At 48.7% G+C, this 22,357-nt stretch overlaps 6 protein-coding genes across 6 annotated transcripts; 5 read left to right on the top strand and 1 right to left on the bottom strand.

Moving 5' to 3' along the window:
• Positions 1 to 525: 525 nt before the first annotated feature.
• Positions 526 to 3,301, top strand: PV06_05021 (uncharacterized protein). Its single transcript, XM_016405986.1, has 2 exons — positions 526 to 2,452; positions 2,507 to 3,301. The coding sequence occupies exons 1-2, from the start codon at positions 886 to 888 to the stop codon at positions 3,073 to 3,075; spliced, it is 2,136 nt and encodes a 711-aa protein (XP_016264192.1). The 5' UTR covers positions 526 to 885; the 3' UTR covers positions 3,076 to 3,301.
• A 295-nt stretch (positions 3,302 to 3,596) lies between these two features.
• PV06_05020 (uncharacterized protein) lies at positions 3,597 to 4,725 on the top strand (the record flags this gene model as incomplete). Its single annotated transcript, XM_016405985.1, has 2 exons — positions 3,597 to 4,224; positions 4,340 to 4,725. Exons 1-2 carry the CDS (start codon positions 4,059 to 4,061, stop codon positions 4,723 to 4,725), a joined length of 552 nt encoding a protein of 183 aa, XP_016264191.1. The 5' UTR covers positions 3,597 to 4,058.
• Positions 4,726 to 5,131: 406 nt separating this feature from the next.
• PV06_05019 (uncharacterized protein) lies at positions 5,132 to 6,893 on the top strand (the record flags this gene model as incomplete). Its single annotated transcript, XM_016405984.1, has 1 exon — positions 5,132 to 6,893. Exon 1 carries the CDS (start codon positions 5,316 to 5,318, stop codon positions 6,891 to 6,893), a length of 1,578 nt encoding a protein of 525 aa, XP_016264190.1. The 5' UTR covers positions 5,132 to 5,315.
• On the bottom strand, positions 6,819 to 7,763 carry PV06_05018 (uncharacterized protein; the record flags this gene model as incomplete). Its single annotated transcript, XM_016405983.1, has 2 exons — positions 6,819 to 7,567; positions 7,637 to 7,763. The coding sequence occupies 2 exons, from the start codon at positions 7,761 to 7,763 to the stop codon at positions 7,092 to 7,094; spliced, it is 603 nt and encodes a 200-aa protein (XP_016264189.1). The 3' UTR covers positions 6,819 to 7,091.
• A 450-nt stretch (positions 7,764 to 8,213) lies between these two features.
• PV06_05017 (uncharacterized protein) lies at positions 8,214 to 13,184 on the top strand. The gene has a single exon (XM_016405982.1). It carries the CDS (start codon positions 8,303 to 8,305, stop codon positions 13,040 to 13,042), a length of 4,740 nt encoding a protein of 1,579 aa, XP_016264188.1. The 5' UTR covers positions 8,214 to 8,302; the 3' UTR covers positions 13,043 to 13,184.
• A 548-nt stretch (positions 13,185 to 13,732) lies between these two features.
• Positions 13,733 to 17,606, top strand: PV06_05016 (uncharacterized protein; the record flags this gene model as incomplete). Its single annotated transcript, XM_016405981.1, has 8 exons — positions 13,733 to 14,127; positions 14,187 to 14,324; positions 14,378 to 14,398; positions 14,446 to 14,594; positions 14,647 to 14,713; positions 15,863 to 16,941; positions 17,079 to 17,276; positions 17,401 to 17,606. 8 exons carry the CDS (start codon positions 13,733 to 13,735, stop codon positions 17,604 to 17,606), a joined length of 2,253 nt encoding a protein of 750 aa, XP_016264187.1.
• Positions 17,607 to 22,357: the final 4,751 nt, after the last annotated feature.

Below are 22,357 nucleotides of genomic sequence, written 5' to 3'. Positions count from 1 at the left end.
GTTTGGTGATTCGGTACAAGTGCACAGAGGTACGGATCAAGGGAGTAGAGTATGGTATCTTGAACTACGGAGTACTCTTCGAGAAATAAAAAAACTGAAAATCAACTGCCATGCACGCCGTACGGCACATGCCACATGCCACATGCTCGATCATCATCTTGTCTTGTGTGGCTTGTTGAAACAGAATCAGCAGAGAAATCAGCATCAATAATGAATGCACTGGGGGGCGTCAGGGGGGGGCATGCAGAGGCGAAAAGCTGGAGAACCTAAAGGGGAATTGACAGGCGAGGTGCGCTAAGCCCAATGGAGGCTGACTAGGTGTCTTAGCATCTTTAGCGTCTCAGAGTCTTGGACCCGTGTTTAAGTGGTGTTTAAATACGGAAATACGGATACGGGGGGCCAGGCAAATAATGGTACAGTCCGCGGTACCGTAGAAATCTGACCCAATGGCTTAAGCCACCAAAAATTCCTTACACCCTCTAACCCTTGATTGATATTCGTCCACCTGTCTTTTTTTTTCCCTGGCCATAATACCACACGCCTCCTTTATATCATCCCATCTTTCTCGACATTCCATCATCTCACCTTTTTGTTAGAGTCGGTCATTCTGTACGGAGTAATATCTCTGTCTTTTGTATCTTTCTCTTGAGCTATTGTTTTACCTGGTGGCCGTTCCATTTTTCTGGGAACTACCAATACCGAACCGATTATTGAAGTCAGATCCCCCTTTCGCGTCTGGAACGCGCCCACCCGCTTTCGCATAGCAAAGGAAAAAATTAGCCCAAAAAATCTCATGTTTTCTGCGCTCGAATTCCGACAGAGATCTATACCGACCTCATAACGACTTATAGATTGTCTTCTATCTTACAGGGCTGATAACTGCCGATGCGGGTTTCGGACGACATGTTCACCCCCAGGCAACATCCTCTCAAAGAGGGTCGCTCTTTTCCGGGGTTGCCATATGCCGGACCACCTCGGAGGGCACTCAAAAATCGCCAAACAGCCATCATTATTCTAGTTCTAATATGTGTTCCATTAATCTATTTCCTCTCATCTTCTGGCTCCGACCCGACTCTCCAATCACGACCGAGGACCCCCGCCGATAAACTGAAAGAGTATACGGCCGACCCTGAAGTCGTTCTCAAGCCAAACCCCAATGCACCACCACAGCAGCCGAATGTTCCAGTGCTTGATCCGGTTGCCGAGTACCCAGCCAATCCCCAAGGACAAGGCGAGGCACCGTTCAAAGCACCCTCCGCTGAAGAACTTCTTCAACCCGTGGTTCCGGCAGATCCTCGACCTCCAGCCCAGGATCCAAAATCGCCATCCCGTGTCAGCCAAGAGGGTGGTGAAGAGCCCATTGACGAGGAGCCAGCGAAGCCGCCGAAAGGTTCAACTCAAAAGGCATCGACGGCAGATTCTACCCACTTTTCTGAGCGTCCCAAGTTCGAGAAGGCCTTGACCCGAGTCATCAGCCTCATGCCTGGCGAGATGGAAGGTCGAGACTTACTTCGCCCTGTTGAAGGCACCGGCAAGGAGAAGTTGCGGGAGATGGGTCTGCGAGTTCGTGAATATAAGAAATTCTTCGAGGCTTGGGAAGACCTTCATCTGGCCTTTGACGAGGAAGGTGGTAGCTATGTTCGGGACGATGTCATTCAGTATCTTCGCCATCACGTTCATCAATCGACATCCGACGACCTGGCGGAATCAGGAATTGCACAAACCATTCATTCCTACGAGGCGTACCGCTATTTCCTGGTCAAGTTTGGCCAGTTGCTTTTCCCGTGGACGGCGCCTTATTTCCCTGATCATATGACCTTGCACTCCCACTTCAAAAAGGGAGGGCGAGGCCTTGTCCTTACGGCCGGAGACGATCAAGCACCGTATCTCTTGACAACCATCCCCATCTTCCGAAAACTAGGATGCGACCTTCCAGTTGAAGTCATGTATTTGGGAGATTCCGATTTGAGCGAAGATTATCGTCAGGATCTGGAGGCTCTCGATGGTGTCGTGACGCGAGACATTGCCCAAATGGTGAACGATGAGGGCTGGAAGTTGGCTGGTTGGGCAGCCAAACCCTTTGCAATTTTGCATTCCAGCTTCCGAGAAGTCATCTTCATCGATGCGGACAGCTTGTTCATGAAAAACCCAGAAGTATTGTTTGACGACCCGGCCTACCGAAAAACAGGTGCTCTTTTCTTCAGAGACCGACTGATCATGCCCGAGTCGAAGAAACGTTGGCTTCAGCAGATTCTGCCCAAACCAATCTCGAGACAGGTGAAACAAAGCCGCTTCTGGACCGGTGACAGTGGTCACCAGCAGGAATCTGGTGTGATTGTCGTTGACAAGTGGAAGCACTTTATTGCCCTTTTGCTCGTTACGAGAATGAACGGCCCCGACCGAGATGGTAACAAGGACGAGGGTAGAGTCGGCGTCTACGACATGGTCTATGGTATGTTGCGTTGACGTGATTTTGATGAGTCCACCTACTAATCGGATTTCGTAGGTGACAAGGAGACATTCTGGCTCGGATGGGAACTCGTGGGCGACCAAGACTACGCCTTCCACCAAGGTGACGCCGGCACCATGGGTCTCGTACAGCCCCCCAAGCCCTCGGAAGAGGAGAAGAAGGACCGTCCCAAGAAGAAGGTGATGACGAAGAAGAAGCAGATCCATCTTGACGCCGACGGCAATGAATCGGAGGAAGAGATTGAGGTCGAAGAGGAGGTCGACGACGATTCGGTGGCAGTGCCGGAGGTGAAGAGCGAACCTGAAACCTATACCATTTGTTCACCACAACTTCTCCATCTCGACCTGGACGGCAATCCATTGTGGTTCAACGGTTGGCTCCAGGACAACAAATTCGCTGACAAGAAGAAGAGGAAATTCGGCAAGTTTGAACACTACCTGATCGAGCCTAAGGATATCCGAGAGCCCGGGGCTTGGCAGTTGGAAGAGAGCAACATGTGTTGTTTGACGACCGACGCTCCTCTCAAGAAGGACTTTACACAGGAAGAAAAGGATCTTTTGAATATGATGATACAACAGGCCAGAGATGTTGGTATGAGTGGTTAGATCTACCTCAGTAGCTAGGTATTTTTGTTTTGTTTTTCCCCGGGTGGTTCGGAATCTGGACAAGGCATATTATATAACACCATTTTACCACACAAAATTCGCACAATGTGAGATATGAAGGGCACAAGCATTTGGCTTTGGGTTTTGGGATACCCATCATGGAGCATTATTCGAAAATAAAGGAGTTGTGGGTTTGTTTTTCCCTTTTGTTTTAGGGGATTACAAGTACGGGATATGATGTTTGTTGCTACTCTCTGTACTAGAATTCCTTTTTATCTTCCAAAGGGTATCACCCGACGGCCAAAAAGAAGACATTAAAACTGTCGACGAATCACTTGATTTTACTGTTCACTCCCTCTTTGTTTGTTCTTGAAAAAGGATGATCAGGATCCTTGTCACTTTCTTTTCTTTCTTACATCGGAGATCGGTGATAGATTGTTCCGAAAAATGGCCCCTTGGTTCGAGTAGTTACTGACCTCATTCTCTTCCCGCCCTTTCTTTTCTTTCTGCTTGTTGGTCCTTTTCAACATCAAGGCATCATCGTCCCACGGACCATAATCCCGAGACCTCGATCTTGCTGGTGGTACCACGGCATATGATATCGAGTTTGATCGACAAGTGGTTTACTTTGATCGCGCAAAATGTTACTCGTATCAGTCCCCGTGTGGGAAATGCGAATACGCACATCAAACGACACACAATAATGAGATCACCATCATGAGTCTATTGCCATCTTCGTCATCACCGCAATTCAGGATACAGGATGGCTTCAGGTCCGGCTCCCACCAAAGATCACTTACTCAGTAATGTGGTGTGGGCTACTTTACTTCCTAACCTTGGAAAGATATATCTGACTTAAATATTGCTTTTCATCCGCTGGGTTTTTTGAAATAACCTCCCTTCTATGCATACATAATAAGTCTACAAACATCACAATTTATCGAGTCGAATTCACCACAGAGACAAAAGACAAAAAACCAATCATGGCGTACAGATCTCAATTTCTCGTCCAGCGCATGATGCCTCGACTATCAAATCTACGTATCGGCACCGGCACTGGGACACCACTACGAACATTCGTCTCTTCCGGTCCAAGAACAATCGGGACTTCTCAGAGTGGTCCTTCGAATGACGCATACAAGAATAATGGTATTGAATCTTCTATCATTTAGTTCCCTCCCATGCTCTGATTCTACCTTGGAAGCTGTACAAGCCACACGTCAACAAGAACATGGCTAATCATCCTTCCGGGATACTTTGATAGAAGACGGAACGAAACCAATCCCGGAACATCCTAGGAACGACGACTCCCTGGCCACACACGTCGAATCCAAGATCGGCGAAAAGGCAACTAGTCGTCCGGACAGTGATGGTGGGCGGTCGCACGCCACGGGGCCCAGCGCCGTGCCTGATCCGGTCCAACGCGCTGCACCGGAGGGTCTCGAGAAAGCTCTACCCGAAAGTGTCCACCCGACCGAGACCGATGGAAGTCAAAGTAAAAGTACGGCGAGCATGAGCGGCGGCGGCAAGAGCCACGCCACGGGGAACAGTGTCGTCCCGGAATCGGTTCAAAAGGTTGCTCCCGAGAAACTCGAAAAGGCGTTGCCAGAAGCAGTGCATCCGACGAAAGGAAGCGAGATTGATCCTTAATGATTGCTGATTGAAAATTAAGAGGAGGGAAAAGGTGTACGATAAGATGCGGAGGCGACGTCCTACTAGTCCAGTTGACAAAGCAATACGGACGGTGTGTTGATGGTGGTGGTAGTAGTAGTAATGTTCGCTCCATACAAAGCACATGTAACAAATCTCATGTCATATGAAACTTTTCACTTTTCATCTAAGAGGGAAATATTTACCTGACATATTGAGGTTCGATCTGTAGTGTTTGTAGTATGAATATTATGGAGTAGAGCCCAGAGTGAGTTCTGTAAAGTAGAAACAAAATAAAAGAAAAGGGCTCGTTGCGACAAGGCTTCAGCCTTGTCCTTTGGGTTATTATGTAAGAAAAATATCCACAGCCTTGCGATGCTTTCTTCTTTCTTCCGCCTGTACCATACAGAGTGATCATGACAATAAATGAAACAGCCTTGTTACAACTGTATTCGAATGGCTTTAAAATCACAAGTTTAATAAGAAACGTATGATCGACCCAAACCATAAGTTTCTTACCCGACAGAACATCCGAACAAATACTCGCATTTTCGTCTTTGTGTGATGCACTACTTGATTGTCGAGTCGACATGACTCAGCATCTCTCTCAGCAGCAGCAGAAGATGAAACGGAAAAAACCAATACGAAACCCATTGGTCAGAGGTATCCTTGCGTTTTGCAAAAAATCAGGCATTCCAGTACTTGATTCTACTTGTTGTTCGGATACGGAGACGGAGCTAAATACCGCGACGGCGAATATACGAGATTCGTCCTTGTCTGAACAGCAGACGGCTTCTCCTGCAGAGACATCAGACTCGAGTCCATTGCCATCGTTGTCGTTGTCACCGTCTGACATACCTAAACGATACACGAGTTACCCTCCTCTCTTGCTCTTGCCGCATAACTTTCCCACGCACAATCAACGTTGGACGGAAGTGTACTCGACGCTGTCCGAGGGTGACAAGACAATCTTGTTCCAATGTATAGCGGAGATCGGGTTCGGGGCCGGGAACCAAAAGATTGATAGGATCGCCATCAACGCTCCAATTGCGGCCGCGCAAGATGAAACTATTGACCACGACACCCATGGTCCTTTAGGTCCCGATGTCGACGGCACCGAAAGGACATCCAAGCATCAACAACAAAAAAAAGAAAATGTCATGCGTAGTCCTTCTGGTCTCTTACCCGTCTATGGAGGTTGGGGTCACACTTTGGATTCGGGGGCGAGTTCGAATCCGACTTCTCGAGACTTTTCAGCCGCTTTCTGGACGTCGACCGTCCAACACAAGGGTATCACTCAGTATTGGGCGCCACTTTACACAATGTTCAGCAGGGGGAATACATCGGAAAAGGCTAGGATATTGGGAATACCTACCGGTACGGGAAGCTCCGGAGGAGGGGGCGAACATGACAATGACACTTGTAGTGGCAGAGACAATGTCACGTTCCCGGGTCTGACGACCGACGCTTCCCAACACCAGAAAATGGATGTGATCGACTTCTACGTAGGGATAGGATACTTTGCCTTTTGTTACCTGACGCGAGGGGTGCGGAGGGTCTACGGGTGGGACATCAACCCTTGGAGCATCGAAGGGTTGAGAAGGGGTTGTGAGGCGAATGGGTGGTCATGTCTGGTTATCAGGGTCGATGAGAACGGAAGCATGGTGAATCAGACGCCGGCCGATGTCGCGAGGAGTATCGGCCGAGACGAAGCAGACGACGGCAATGGTCATGATCATGATCGTGGAAGACAACCAAAAATCAGGTGCGTCGCGTTCCTGGGTGACAACAAATGGACGGATAAAGTCATGGGAGAGATCCAAAAGGCTGGAGTGGCGTTGGACATCAGACATGCGAACCTGGGCCTCTTGCCCACGTCGAGAGGGAGTTGGGAGAACGCCGTCAAGGCCATTTGTGGCCGACACGACACCAACGGGGAAGGGTGGCTGCACATCCATGAGAATGTCGACGTTCGTGACATCGAAAAGAAAAAGACAGAAATCACCCACGACATCGCGAGTCTTGTCAAGAGGCAGTTCTCGGCACAAGAGTCAGACATGGCATGGTCGGTATCTTGCGACCACGTCGAGCAGGTCAAGACCTATGCGCCTGGTGTCATGCATTGTGTCTATGATGTCCATATTATCCAGACCAATCCAAATGGATAAGAAAAGAACCATGTTCCTCCCCTTTTTCTTTCCTTGGCCCCTCTTTGAGCATCTATCTTACAGAATACACACCATGCGTCTGTCTCGCTTCTGGTTTGTTGTAGACAAGGAGCCTCCGAGGGACACGAACTCGTAGTCAGAAACCAAACCTTGTCCCTCTTTTTTCTCTTTCGGTGTACTTTTGTATATTGTGGTTTATTACTGTTGTTTTCGGAACTTCATGGGGATATTCTTCTCCACGATATTCTGTCGCTGTTCTCGCAACACCCGCTCCGCCTCGTCCTCCATCATGTCATGTTTCTTGAAATGCGCAATGTCTTCGGGATGGATCAGGTCTTCCTCTTTCGTGTTTTCGTCGTGGAATTTTTCGAAATGGTGGATTTCGTACTCGTACTCGTCGTCGCCGTGGTGGCCAGGCCCCAGGCCCGAGTCTGGCAACTTCTTGCCCGCCCGGACCCCGTCTAGCCACTGGTCGCGCGTGATGACGCCGCTGTTGGCAAGGTCGAAGATCTTGAAGACCTCTAGCACGGCCTTGTCCTTTACATCGCCGGCCGTGGTGCGTAGAGATTCGTCGTCGAGACCGTACGTCCTGCGCACCTCGTCGGGTGTCCAGACTCCGTCATTGTTGAAGTCGTGAAGGGAGAAGAAGGATGATGGGTCGAAATTGGATATGTCTGCCGACAAAGCGTACTTGTTAGAAGGAAAAAGAGCATTCAGATCCAGGAGTCGTGTGGTTGACGTACGATGTTCTTCTTGCATGTGGTACAACGCCCAGTCATCTTCTGGTCTTACCGTGTCTTCGTGAGAGTGTTGACCGTGTGCGCTGGCCAGGGCGAATAATAAGAAACATGCGCCGAGTGATGGTTTCATTGCGTTTGAAAGTAGACAACGTATAGTGAGAACTTAATATTGATAGGTTTAACGAGATATAGGGAGTTGGTATGGAGTACTCATTGCATTGTGAGAATGTTGCAAGAGTCTCATACAATGCGGCAATGTAATCATGACACAATGTGAAGTACCTTGATAGGCCTGGAATTGCCCCGTGAACTTAGCACCAACGGGGTGGTTCTCTCGCCTAAGGGACTCCCGCCCATGGCGCCTGAATTTAATTGTTCCTGACGATCAACGCCTTCGCCTCCGGGTACCTAGAGCTTAAATTCGGGTGTGACTTAGTTACAGTAATTTAATCTTGCGAGAAACTCCTCGATGCCTTCACTGTTCATCCATACAACTTGTCAACCACCACCCACTGGGTAAAACAATTACAACATGAGAAACCCAGGAATTGGTGAAGGAGGTTTTAGTCCGGTCGAAATTGAAATGGGTTGTTTGCTTCACTACCGATCTTCCTCCAACAGTCCCTTCGTTTGCTCTGCTAATCTGCCATTCTCAGCGTTTTCGTCGCAATGTGGGCACGAAAACCAAAACCAAAACCAAAATCAGAGGAGCCATCTACAGAAGAACTTCTCATGACACTCATGGATGATCCTGCTTCGACGGACAACCAACAGGGCATTCAATTGTCTCCCGAAAGTGATCTTATGGATCTTAATGCAGACGAGGCAGACGAGGTAGCCGAATCAGACGAAGAGTCTCAAGATGGATCATCATTTTCAACTACGGCCGCCGAGGTTACCAAAGAGGCCGATAAGGCTATCTTGAAAGAACACATACGGAAACAAGCTTCCAATGAACGGCATGTGACCTCCTCTGACAATGCAGAATCTGACAGCATCATCAATCGAGCCCGTGACTACCAACAAGAACTCTTCGAACGTGCCATGGATGAAAATGTCATAGCTGTTCTTGATACTGGCAGTGGGAAGACCCTCATTGCAGCCCTACTCATTCGCCATTTCCTGGAGCAAGAGCTCTTCGACCGGAACAATGGCAAGCCGCACAAGATCGTCTTCTTCTTGGTCAACAGTGTTCATTTGGCCAGGCAGCAGACCCGGTTTCTCAACAATAACCTACCACATAACGCCATGGCACTTTTTGGCGAGACGAACGAGGACTTGTGGAAAAAGGCGCAATGGGAGGATATCTTTGTCAAAAATCGCGTTATTGTCTGTACAGCTGCTATCCTTGATCAATGCCTCATGCACTCCTTCTTGACCATTGGCCAAATCTCACTGCTCATTTTTGACGAGGCTCATCATTGCAAGAAGAGTCATCCATACGCCATCATAATACGAGACTACTATCTCAAATGGAAGGGTGAGAAGCCGCGCATCTTTGGCATGACTGCGTCTCCAGTGGATTCGAAACGCGATATTAGTCGAGTTACGAGCGAGCTCGAGGAATTGTTGCAGAGCAAGATTATCACGACCAAAGATGCCTCGGTCTTTGAATTTGCTCCCAGAGCTAGAGATATTCGCTGGACCTACTCTCCTATGCGCATGGAGTTTGACACTGAATTGACTCACAGCCTCCGTCCCCTTTGTGGTTTCATTGAAGACTTGCAAAAGTACTTCACCTTCTCAAAATACGCCGCACGTCAACTTGGTACTTGGGCGGCTGATCGAGTCTGGAAGTACGCCATCGCAGTGACAGATCATGGAGCTACCGCGGTTATCCGAAAATTTGAGCAGAGTAAAGTCTATAATGAAGACTCTGACAGTGATAGGCGACGAGCCAAGTTGGCAAAAGCTCAGCAAGCCTTTTCCCTTGTCCGGGGGCATTACTTTGGTCCTCCGCGATTTGATGTTGATCGAGAGGTTTCACCCAAAGTCAAATGCCTCTTCACCGAGCTTGAGAGGAGGTTTGCTGAATCTAAAGCTACTCGGGCAATAGTTTTTGTGGCACAAAGAATCACAGCATACATTCTCTGTGATCTTTTCGAGTCTTCGGCTATCCCGAACCTGAGGCCAGGCGTCCTCGTCGGCGTCCACCCACAGAGCATAGAATCCAGCCATTGGAGAGATCAAGCAACGGTCATGGATCAATTTCGTTCGGGAATTATCAACGTCATGTTTTCCACCAGTGTTGCTGAAGAAGGAATCGACATTCCCCAGTGTAATCTGGTCGTTCGTTTTGATCTCTACGACACCCCAATCCAGTATATGCAGAGCCGAGGACGAGCCCGAATGAAAAACTCGGAGTATGCCCACATGATTGAGAAAGGAAATCAAAGTCATGTGTCTACAGTCAATTATGCAATCGAAATGGATGAATATATCCGACTATTTTGTCAGAGTCTTCCTCCAGATCGGTTACTGGGTTCTGGGACCAAATTGAAACAACTCATGGCCAAAGATGCCAGTTGTCCAAGGTTCAAAACGCCCACTGGAGCTGTTGCAAGTCATACCAACTCATTGTTGCTGCTTTCACGGTACGTGGATTCATTGGAGAGGGTCGAAGCGAGGTCAAGAGAGATTTATGAAGAAATCATTGACGCGGAAAAGAATACCTTTCAATACAAAGTCATACTTCCTACTACCAACGACCCACGCGCAGCCCAAGTCAAAGGAGCTTTGGGGGACCATAAGGCGAACAAGGTACTGGCGAGACGATCAGCGGCATGGCGTTGTTGTGTCAAGCTGCGGAAAGCAGAGCTTCTTGATACAAATCTTGACAGTGTTTTTGGCAAAGTCAAGCCTCATAACCACAATGCTCGTCTCGCAGTCGATGAAAGGAAGGAGATATATCCAAAGAAGTTGAAGCCAGACTTTTGGCGCGACAGCGGCGTGGGCACCGAATCCCTGCCTGCAAAGCTATTTGTTACTCGTGTGGCAGTCGGAACTTTATCCACCTCTACGGCCACAAATAGTCTCCTCCTATTCACCCGCGCCCCTTTACCTACTATCCCGAAGTTTCCTGTTTTTGTGGACGAGAATGTGGAAAAGTCTATCTTTTTCGATCGGATGCAGGAACCAGTACAAATCAACGAGCGCCAAATCCAGGCTTTGACAGATTTCACTGTTAATGCAGTCTTGAAAGACTTATTTCAAAAGACCTTTGCGTCGGATCCGAATTTCATGAGCTATTGGTTGGCTCCGCCTGCATGCACACCACTCGGATCTTCATTCGAAACTTTTGTTAACATGGATGAACTCTTGCTCGCAGGACATACCCAGCGACGGCGGTGGATACCAGCTACGAGCCCAGATGACGGGCTCAAACAAGCCGCCGAATGGTGCCAGGCGTTCCTCGTCGACCCTGGTAGTGGAAAGTTCCGCTATTTCACCAGAAACATCGATCATGCAAAGACGATTTGGGACGTACCCCCAGAACCTTCAATCAGGCTGGGCAAGAAATTCAAGAACAGCATCATTGCTTTCTCTGATAGTACCTATGGAAAGCGTCGCAAAGATGCTGCACTTTGCGCGACCAGGTACGATCCTTATCAACCAGTCATCAAGGCTAAAGTGGTGCTTGCTGGTCGAAACTTCCTGCAAAAGTATGGTCCAGGAGAACAACGATTTGACGAGTGTGATATCGCACCTCAACCATTGAACATTGGTCGCATCTCGGTGGACACGGCGGTATTCGGTCAAATGTGGCCGTCAATCCTGCATAGACTGGAGTCGTACTTGATCGTGCGAGAGCCGTATCTGAAACTTGGCTTGCCAGAAGTTCCTCTTGACTTGGCACTAGAATCTTTCACCATGGAGAACAGTGCCATCACAGACATAACTACAGCCGGAGAACCCGGTGTTGACGAATCTGATGCCTTACCCAAAAAAGCACCACTAAACTATGAGCGGCTGGAGTTCATCGGCGATTCATTGTTGAAGATGATGACGACGATCGCAGTGTTCATTCATACCACATGTAATGAAGAGGGAATGCATTGTAAACGTATGGAGATGTTGGCAAATCGTCGACTGTGTTCGACAGCATCAAAACCGGAGTATGAGCTCTTTCAGTACATTCGTGCTGCATCCGAGCCTCACTGGGCTACCACCTGGTATCCCGAGTTTATAGAACAGATACCAGACCGCGCAGAGCGCCGGATTGTGGTGAAAAGTGGTTTCAAGTCACATCCACTGGGCATGAAGACGATTGCCGACGTATGTGAAGCAATGATCGGGGCGTGTATTATGACAAGTCAGAATCTCCCTGTGGAGGAGAAACTTGATCTTGGTATTCGTGCGATTACCAAACTTGTGGACGACCCGTACCATGACTTTCAAAGTTGGAGGGATGTGAGGGCGTTGTACAAGCGGCCGACGTGGTGCCTGCAAATGAACGATCCGGTCGCTGATGACCTAGCGACAACCGTTGAACAGATAACGGGTTACAAATTCAAGTATCCACGATTGCTCCGCTCAGCTTTCACCCACTCATCTGACCAAAATTCTACTGTTCCTGATCTACAACGAATGGAATTTCTGGGGGATGCTTGTCTGGACTGGGTTTCTATCTGGTGGTTGTTTTCGAAGAATGCAACGAGAGGTCCCCAGTGGTTGACAGAACACAAAATGGCAATGGTGTCGAACAGATTCCTCTCCGCACTTGCGGTTGTATTGGGATTCCACAAACTCATCTATGCCGAGTCGATGAAGGTCTACGAAGACATCGGACGTTACTCGGCCATGGTTCAGGAAAAGTACGAGCAAGGACCGGTGGAACGCGACTTCTGGACTCGGCTAGACCCGGGGTCTAGCCCACCAAAGGCACTGGCAGATCTTGTCGAGAGTTATTTGGGTGCCGTGCTTCTGGACTCCAACTTCAACTTGCGAGAGATTGAGATATTCTTCGAGAAGCACGTGAAGTGGTTCTTTGAGAATATTGAAACTTACGATAGTTTTGCGAAGCTACACCCGACGACGCATCTGCTCAAGTTGCTCATACATAGGTTTCAATGTCACGACAATTCTTCGACCACCATTGAAGAGACCACGACAACAACGACAAGGGGAGATCATGATGAGGATGACGATGATGAGGGGGCGGGAGACCAGTCAATTGGTGGAATCACGGCCCATGTCGCGTGGATTGTACATGGGCGGGTTGTTGCGACCGGCAAAGGACACGGTGTTGGGTGCGCCAAACTCAAAGCTAGCAGGGTCGCTCTCAAGATATTGTCGAAACTGAGTGTGGATGAGTTTCGACGGAAATGGGGTTGTAATTGTGATTTGAGATGTAAAGGGTCAAAGAAGAAAGGGGATCGAACTGATGTGATGCATGATGAAGTTGAATGAAGATGATTGGTGAGTGACGAACGACGAACGATGAATGAGCCGTGGAAGGTTGTGAGAGTTGTCTTGCTGGCACGGATCGATGAGGATTGTGATGAATCATGTCATTACTCAGAGTACATTGAGGATTCTAAAACCATGAGGTAGAAAAAGTAATTGAATATTCAGCGCCTGTTCTTAGCGTCACGTAACTACTAGACTATAATTACATTAGTACTCCGTATCATACTGTATCTAAACGACTCTCCCATACATAGCTTTTAAGGCTAGACGGAAATTTGTAACGCTATAATCTCTTAATCGACAGACGTGAACATTAGACTTGAGATTAGCCCATAATGGGCTCTAAGACCTAGTGATCTAATGTTAGACATCTTCTAGTTAGAATATCTATCGAAGATTTGGCTGGAAACTGTTTTTTCTGTTGACACCAAAGGCAAACCATAGATCATTGGCCTCCTGTAACCGAACAGAACCAATCAAGGAGGGAAGTACTCCGTACTGCTGCAACTGATATAATGCCATATTCGGGTACACGAGCAATCCGTACAACCGGAATCTCTCGAGTGGTGGCTCTTCGGGAGGAGAGAGCGCCTTGTTGGCGTTACGCGGAACGCCCCTGGGGGTCGGAACAGACCTAGGTGGTTCCGTTCGTAAGTGATATAACCGCGTCTGGCGCTGTTGTCTACTGACATGGTTTCTCCAGGGATTCCGGCATCTTTCTGCGGCCTCTATTCTCTCAAACCCTCGTACGGCCGCTTTCCTACATGCGGACTCCGAGATGGGCTCGCCGGGCAAGAGGCGGTGCGAAACGCAATCGGACCATTGGCAACGTCCCTGGCCAGCGTTGAGATGTGGACCAAAGCCGTGCTGGAAAGCGAACCCTGGACGGGGGCCGATCCAGACTGTCTTCCTATCCCATGGCGTGACATTGTTGTACCAGAGAAGCTTTGTTTTGGTAGGTCCCATTCTCAGACGTCTCAGGGGCTTCTTGGCAACGTCAAGCCTCTGCCTCCTGTGACTCGGGCTCTCCTGCAAACAAAGGCCGCTCTCGAAGCAGCGGGACACACGGTCTTTGACTTTCATATGTAAGTCGTATTGGCTTTCTTCCCCTTCCGGTTTTCAAAAAGACTGACACCGCGGTCAGCGATGAACCATTGTATACCGAGTCACTCAAGTTCGCTCTGTATCGCTCTGCTGCCGCCGAACAGCTCGGAACCACACTTGCCAAAACCCAAGAGCCCTGGCCTCGGGGCTTCGGGATGTTCGAGGCGATGGCCACCAAGTCTGTCAAAATCAACGGCAAAGGCCAATGGATGCGCTGCTGATGCCTGTCAGCCCCTGGCCAGCATCGTCACAGTATGTGCGATGGTGTAGATATGATATGACTTGACTGATGATGACAGATATGAATTCATATACGACGACTATACTAGTCTCTGGAACGTGCTGGATTACTGCGCCACAACTTTGCCTGTAACCCATGTCTCCCTCGAAGATGCAAGGCCAGAGTTCGAACCACGAAATCAGCTCGAGACGAGGATTTGGAAGGACTGTAAGTCTTCGAGGGTACTGCGATCTCGCAATCAAGTCTGACCCATGCACAGATGCGGTCGAAGATGTGATTAGATGTCCCGTCGCTTTTCAGCTCGTCGGGCAACGTCTGAACGAAGAGTATCTGATGGGAGTGACGCGTAAATGTGATGAGGCTTTGAGAGAACTGCATGACGGTTGACCATGAGGCCTGCGTAGGGCTTCTTCTTAGTTATCGTGACCCCCGAGACCAGGTGTGCGGCGGAGGATCATACTGATAACGCATCGCCTAACTCGACCCAGTTCAAAGACGTGAACTGTCAATGACTGACTGGATATCATTGGCCTCGGTGCACTGGATCATGTCCTCGAATTGCTTGGGTCGTGTGACGAGATCGATCGACAGTAATGTAACCTCTTTTTCTTTTTTGGTACAGTACGTCCCTAGTTCGTTTGGCCACATGCAAGACGTAACGAGCACGTCGGGCCAATAGGGCAAGTGTTGTAACTAGTACTTTGTATGGTTGAGTAGACAAAAAGTCTGCTTACGTATTCCGTAGGTGGTCAAGTCCTCCTGGTCCGTAGTCACCTGGATGGTGGATGCACGGAGAGTGCCCTCTTTCTTTCTTTCAGACGAGACCAGAAAGGGGAACAAGGAGAGTACGGGAGGAGACTTCTAGACGCTTTGAAAGCGTACACGGTCAAATCCCGACGGCCAATCGAACACTACGCGTAATCGTAGTCGTTAGTAGGTTAGGCATGGGGTGCCCCAGTGTTGGTGGGTGAAAAGTTGGCGTGGTCGGTCGATCTCTCTCCCTCTCTCTCACGCTCACCATCAATTGCCGACGATCCGCACATAATGTCTGGAGGATGGAGTACTTGTATATAAGCAAGTACATAAGGTCAAGACTAACGTTTTCTCCCAAGGGAAGAAAAAGCTTGAACTCCTTGGCCGTCGCCTTGGTTCTCTTTATTTTTACCTACGAGTACGAGTACGAGTACGAATACTCCCTGTCCTAACCGGCCCCCCCCACCAAGTACACAGTACCTCTACGATATCCCGTATGACAATGGCGAGGTCTAAATATCAATATTTTGGCCTTCGTGGACGAAAGTTGAACGCTGCATTAATATGGGCTGTTATCCTACCTCTTTATACCTTGTGTGTTTGCCCATCCTGAATAGATCTCTTCTTTTTTCTTCTTTTTCCTTTCTTCCTTTCAGAGAACCCGGACTTGATACAGTATCGTTACGACTGACGTTTTCCTTGTTTCTTTCAAATGCAAACAGATTCGGTTTCAACAATGGTGTCGGTGGTAGTTTGGTCGACCTCCCCAGTTGGGTCTCCACGTTTCCTCGCATCGACACCGTCAACACCACAGGATCGGAAAAGACAGAAAACAGTCGGGTCCAAGGGACGGTCATTGCCTTGTACACTCTCGGTGCACTCTTTGGTGCCTTGTCGTGTATCGTCTTGGGTGATCGATTGGGTCGAAGAAAAACCGTCATGTTGGGAGCTTTGGTCCACACCTTGGGAAGCATCATTCAAGCCTCCTCTTTCTCCTTGGGTCAATTGATCGTCGGGAGGCTCGTGTCTGGTTTGGGTTTCGGTGCCATGAGTGCGACGGCTCCAAACTGGCAGAGTGAATGTTCCAAAGCCGCACACCGTGGGTCGGTCGTGCTTCTCGAGTCTTTATTCATCAGCGCCGGCTTGGCCGTACAAGGTTGGGTCTGTTACGGAATCTCACACGCCGGAGGAGCCGTGACTTGGAGATTTCCTTTGGCACTGACGGGACTTTTTTCATTGGTGGTCATCTTCACCATGTCACAGATGCCGGAATCCCCCAGGTGGTTGATCAAAAAGGATCGACTGGAAGAGGCCAAGAGAGTCTTGTCGGCTCTCGACGACGTCTCAGACGACTCTCCAGAAGTCTCGACCGAAGTCGCCAACATCCAAGAATCTCTTCGTCTCACGGGTCAAGGCCATTTCCGGGAAATCTTCACAAACGGCCCGGAAAGACTCTTCCACCGTACCTGTCTGGCCGCGGGTGGTCAAGTGTTTCAACAAATGTGTGGCATCAACGCCTTGGCCTTTTATCTACCCACCTTGTACAGTCAATACTTGGGTCTCCCAGCTGCCGACTCTCAGATCCTCGCGGCGTCGGTTTTTACCTTCCAGACGGTCTGTTCACCCATCGGTGTCCTCACGGTCGACAGGCTGGGTCGTCGAAAATTGATGGTCGTTTCGGCCATCGGGATGGGTTGTTGCATGACAATCATGACCGGCACTGTTTCGGTCCCCGCCGACAAAGGGGCTCAAATTGTATCTGCCCTCATGATATTCTTGTTCAGCATGTTTTTTCCCACAGGTCAGTTTTGTTGTCCTTTCTCCCTCATCCCCTTTTTATGGTCCTCCCTCTTGTGAAGATTTTTTTGGTAAAAGAAAACGAAGAGAAAACAACTACTGACCAGGTACTGACTTCTTGGTCCTGGACCCGTTTTACAGGCTTCTTGGGTTTGACTTTTTTATATGCGAGCGAAATTGCACCACTCAGTATGCGTGTACCCATCACTTCGATATCGACGGGGACGGCGTGGGCTTTTAATTTCTTGGTGGCAGAAATCACCCCTATCGGTTTCGCCACGCTCAAATACAGATATTTCATCATCTGGGCTTGTATCAATTTGTTGTTGATAACACCATGTGAGTTACTACTATAACCACTCGGCATATTACCACCATTGGTTCCCCATTTTTTTCTTCTGGTGGCTTCTTGCTCTTTTCTTTTGGTCTGTCTATTCTTTCTTACTAACGATGAAACATCTAGGTGTATTTTTCTTTTGGCCAGAAACTGCCGGTCGTACCTTGGAAGAAGTCGACAATATCTTTCTCGAAAGTAAAACCATCTTTGACCCTGTCAGGGTGGCGAAACGAATGCCACGGAACATCCATCTTCAGGTGTCACAAGACATTCATACAGAGACAGCCACAGGTGGATCAGAGAAGCAGGAGGTCGTGAATAAAGAGGACTGAAAAAACGACACAAGTGTACAGCGGGTCGAGATGGGTGGGTTCGGATCAAAAATGAAAATGCAATCTTGAACCATTCAATTGTACTTTCATTCTCCCAATCGGACACATATCTCCTTGTCACTCACACACATCTCCCCTCTTCTCCCATTTGCAAGGCCGTAGGTGCCTAGGCAAGGCGACAAGACATGTCCTCAAGTCCTATGACACCCGCTTCTTCAACGAGACATGAAGTGGTTCCTTTTCCCAGAATATAAATGTCTTTTGTTCACCCCAATCACCGACATTCACAGTGGCCGAGTTTGTCTCTGCCCTGCTTATATCAAATGCAAACAACAACCTGGCGAGAACGAGTCTCATTTCTGCCCACGCAAATTTCTGCCCAATGCACGTGTGCCGGCCGACGAGAAATGGCTGGAAAACCGCGAGATTATCATCAGATGTCTTTGCGTCTGCGTCGGGGGTAAGGAAGCGCTCCGGTTGGAACTTGGACGGGTCGGTGAAATTTGCGGTGGCGTGGAACGCTGCGTATTGGTTCACGGCGAGGTATGTCTAGATATTGGTGATGAGCAGATCAGTAATCATCATGAAACCAAACAAGGATCAATCAGCACCAATGGTAAGAAAAGAAGAGATGTCAGCAAAACGGTGTAGGACGGTCAGGACATACTCCTCCAGGTACCCATTTCCCACAAACCTCTTCACCATGCCCCTTGACGACACGAGGCACACCAATGACACTAGGTGGACCGATTCGTATCCCTTCGTTGATGACAGCTGAGAGGTACTCTAACTTTGAACAACTGGCGACGTCGACGTCTTTTTCTCGTTCAAAGGCAGACCTCACTTCATCCTGGACTCGCTTGAGGATATCAGGTGCTTTGAGAAGTTCGAACAAAACCACGGCGAGGGCACTACTCGTCGTTTCACCTAAGTATTTCTTTGAATCAGCACATATATGCAGTAAGATCTTCTTCTTCTTCTTCTTCATCATCATCATCATCATCATCATCATCATCATCATGACAATAATGGGGAAAAACCTACTTCCTGCAAATACAAAAGTGGCCATATTCAACTCCAACTCTTGAATCGACACCTTTTCCTCTTTGGTCTTGACGGACTGATTATTGTATTTGAGAACAGCTCCCATGAAATCTGCCCTATCATTCTTGAACTCGAGTCTCTTGCGGACTTTTTGGGCGGTCCAATCTTGATGGTACGCCATCTTTCGTCTCACCGAAGCCGGCATGACGAACCTCAACAATTTCTGCAACGGTGCGACGAAATAGTTCAACGATGCGATCAACGCGATACCCTTGCCGTACCCGTTGGCGATGTCGACCCAGGCATGTGGTTCACCTCGAGCCGTACTTCCAAAAGACTCGCCAAACGACAAGTCACCTGAGATGTCGAACGTCAGAAAATTCAACCAAGAGATCATGTCAACTGTGGTGGTCGTGTTTGTCCGTGTCTCTGCCGGTTCCGCACTAGTGCCACCATTTTCCTTGCCGTTCTTCTCAATCATAGCTTTGAACTGCCCGATCCAAAGATGGACGTACTTTTCAATCACGGGCGCGTGGACTTCTTTTGTCGCCGTGTCGGAAAAGGCACCTATAAAGGCCCGCCGCAACCTGGCGTGGCCCGCCTCACTGTTGCCCATGAGGATCATGGGAGGGTCCCGACCCGGGCGGCGTGGGAACCACACGTCACCTCGCTCGAGTACCGCACTGCCAGGTCGCGAGGTGTATATGTCCCTCCATGCCCGGGCGTCGATGTAGGATAGTTCGTTAGGGGCGGTGCGGACCACCGGACCATATCTCTCGTGGAGACGGAGGAGGTCGCTGTGTAAATGGCCTCGGTGGAGTGCAATCACCCATGTCAGACGGGTCGCTCGCCAGTAGATTGAACCGGGGTAGTGCCTCAAGGGGTGAAGGAAGATGTTGTAAAGGATTGATGATATGATGTACTGTTGAAACAACCTTTATGAGCTCACATCCTTATTGTGTGTGTGTGTGTGTGTGTGTGTGTGTGTGTGTGTGTGTGTGTGTGTGTGTAAAAACATAGGAGCATGACAAGTATTGGGGCGGGACAGGATAACAACACTTACCGCTACAATGATTCCTGTGACAATGACCAGGAGATTGAAATTGTGTTTATCAACCATGGTGAGGGTATTTTGTCAACAATCTACTTTCTCATCCTCCAGATTCGAGACACTAGAACAAGCTGCAAAGACAAGGGAGTCCTCTCGGGGCAGAAGTATAGAGGAATGTAATCGTGACCTACTAGTAGTCTGATGAAGCTGGGGGAAACAGCAGCAGCAACAACAACAAGACAACAAAGACAAGAACGATACAGACAAGAGGGAAACACTTATACATCTTACCATCTTCCCTTTTTTCATTTCGAACGCCCCCCCTTGCTGATCCACCGAGAGAGATCTTTTTGACAGATCAATGGTGGGATGGGGATTGCATGAAAAGCATCAAACTCGGGGATCGGACATGCCGGAAATGCTGATTGATGAAATCCAGGCACATTCGCCCCCAATCTTGTCAGAGCCAGAGATTCGTTTGATTGAATCAGGAATTGAAATCCAGCTCCCAACCAGAGAGATATTGGACGACCTCGGGAGAGAGAGAGAGAGAGAGAAAAAAACAAAACAAGAGTTCAATGTCATACAAAGCTGTCCCAATATGCATAATGCATAATGCGTCACATACAGAACCCTATCATATGTGTCAATCATAGGAGGGGCATGTTACAGACAGAACATAGGAAGAAAAAGACACAGTCACGAACACGAACACGAGGCCCAAAATCTCACCCTCCGGCCACGTCTACAAGGACCCACGACATGCGCTCGGCTCATCAATCAATCAATCACAAAAGTACTCTTACCGTTTCAAATACCCTCTCACCTTCACTTTCAAGGCTCATGGCATATCATTCTTGCACAGAAAAGGGATAAGACAAGAGTAAAACAACAACAAACGAGATCCACTGCGAGAAGCATGTTCGACCCTCGAATACCCTCGCCCATTTCCCAACATTACACAGCATATGTGTTTTCCTGTGCTGGCAGTACTACATCCCATTCTCGGTTTTATAGTCTGCACACTCGGTCTGCCGTCCTACACTACACTCCACTCCCTCGACCAAAGTGAAGTTCATGACCGTGATTTAAAGACCGTGTCGTTATCAACCTTTGACTTCAGTGTTTGGCATTCGCGTTGAAAAACTTCATCATGATGGTACTCGCATCGATCAGTGCCGTATGGTTTCCATTCTCAGCATTGTCTTCATTGCTGATCCACACATGGCCTTGACCAGTGACGTTGTACCCCGCGACGACACTAGGCACCCCGGCACAGTCGTACTGCGTATAAAACACTGTTCCGTCGAATTGAATATCATCCACCGTTGGGACAGGTGAAGGTCCACAACCGTTGCGGGTGGCCCAATCGTTCAACACGGCACGAACAGTGGGTAGAGTTGCATTATGGCTTCTACCGCCGTTGTAGGGTGCCGTATGATCTTCCGTACCGTGGAGTTCGAGGATCGGAGTTGGTCGTCGAGCAGGATGACAAACAAAGTCTGTGTCGTTGGCCTCTTGATACATTGCCGCAGCGTCCATAGCGAAGGCGGTGAAATCTCCTCCAGGGCTTTCTGTACATGCAAGCAGATCAACGAAACCTCCACCGATGGATTTTCCAGAGGCATAGACCTGGGAAGGGCGGATGCAATAGTTGTCGCGCATGAATTCGAGCAAGTCAGTCACAAAGAGCAGGTCGTTGTGTGATGTGCAATACGGTGCACCCTGCCAGCATCTCTCATCTTGAGTCTTGGCTGTGTCCCCGAACAAGCCGTTAGGAAAGACGGCGATCATGTCGGGATTGATAGTTGGGTCGGTAAAACGGGTCAGAGTGGCCTGGTAACTCATGTCCTTGCCATTTCCGTGGAACGAAAGTTGCAAGGGATATGATTGATGCGGATTGTAGTCTTGCGGGATGTAGACGAGGAATTCTCTGTGGCATATTGGTCAGTATAAGTGGGATTCTCCTTAGCTGAACAGTAACCAGTGATGACAGGAGGTGATGTACATGGATAGAAACTGACCTGTTCACGTTGTCGCTGAGGATATTGACATGTCGAAGTGAACCTTTGTCGGTATGTGGTTTACCACAGCCTGCTGTTCGGGCACCAGAAGTGTCTATCGTAGCTTGCGATGAAGCCGCAGCAGCCACGAGACCTACAAGTCCACAGAAGAGCTTCTTGAACATGGTCATCTCGACTTTTGATATTCCTCCAAAGGACTAGAAGACTGAAAGTAATTTGTACTCTCAAACAAGAAAAGTCGAGCTTTAATCCAGAAGTTCAAATGTGTGAGATCGCAATCACCCAGGACTAACATTACATCGAAAGACTCCGAAGAATAGACAAGGGCGATGGGTTTGTCCGTCCATCAAAAAGATCTGACAAGATGGCATTGTGGTACGAGGATGACTTCAGCTGCTACCGAACTGCATCATGCAGGTGACTTGCAAGGGAGACGCAGCGTAGTGACGATTCATGGAAATTGATGACATCTTTCCTCCTTCCTGTAGCCGATTCATGGCACCGGTAGCTTCTTTTACAAATGACAAGGTGCTAATAATAATAATGATAATGGTGCTGGACATGGAGTGAGAAAAGTGCTTACAGGGACACGAGGTCAGTTGGACTGTGTACCTTTGTAACTCGACCAAGAC

The sequence above is a fragment of the Exophiala oligosperma genome (genome assembly GCF_000835515.1).
Source record: "Exophiala oligosperma strain CBS 72588 unplaced genomic scaffold supercont1.4, whole genome shotgun sequence".
Taxonomy (NCBI): Eukaryota; Fungi; Ascomycota; class Eurotiomycetes; order Chaetothyriales; family Herpotrichiellaceae; genus Exophiala; species Exophiala oligosperma.
The sequence above is the reverse complement of the archived record's forward strand: the minus strand, read 5'-3'. Positions and strand labels throughout refer to the sequence as shown.

Coding starts and splice junctions, on each gene's coding strand:
- PV06_05021 (XM_016405986.1), top strand. CDS start 886: ATGCGGGTTTCGGACGACATGTTCACCCCCAGGCAACATCCTCTCAAA. Junction 2,453..2,506: donor CGTCTACGACATGGTCTATG/GTATGTTGCGTT, acceptor CGGATTTCGTAG/GTGACAAGGAGACATTCTGG.
- PV06_05017 (XM_016405982.1), top strand. CDS start 8,303: ATGTGGGCACGAAAACCAAAACCAAAACCAAAATCAGAGGAGCCATCT.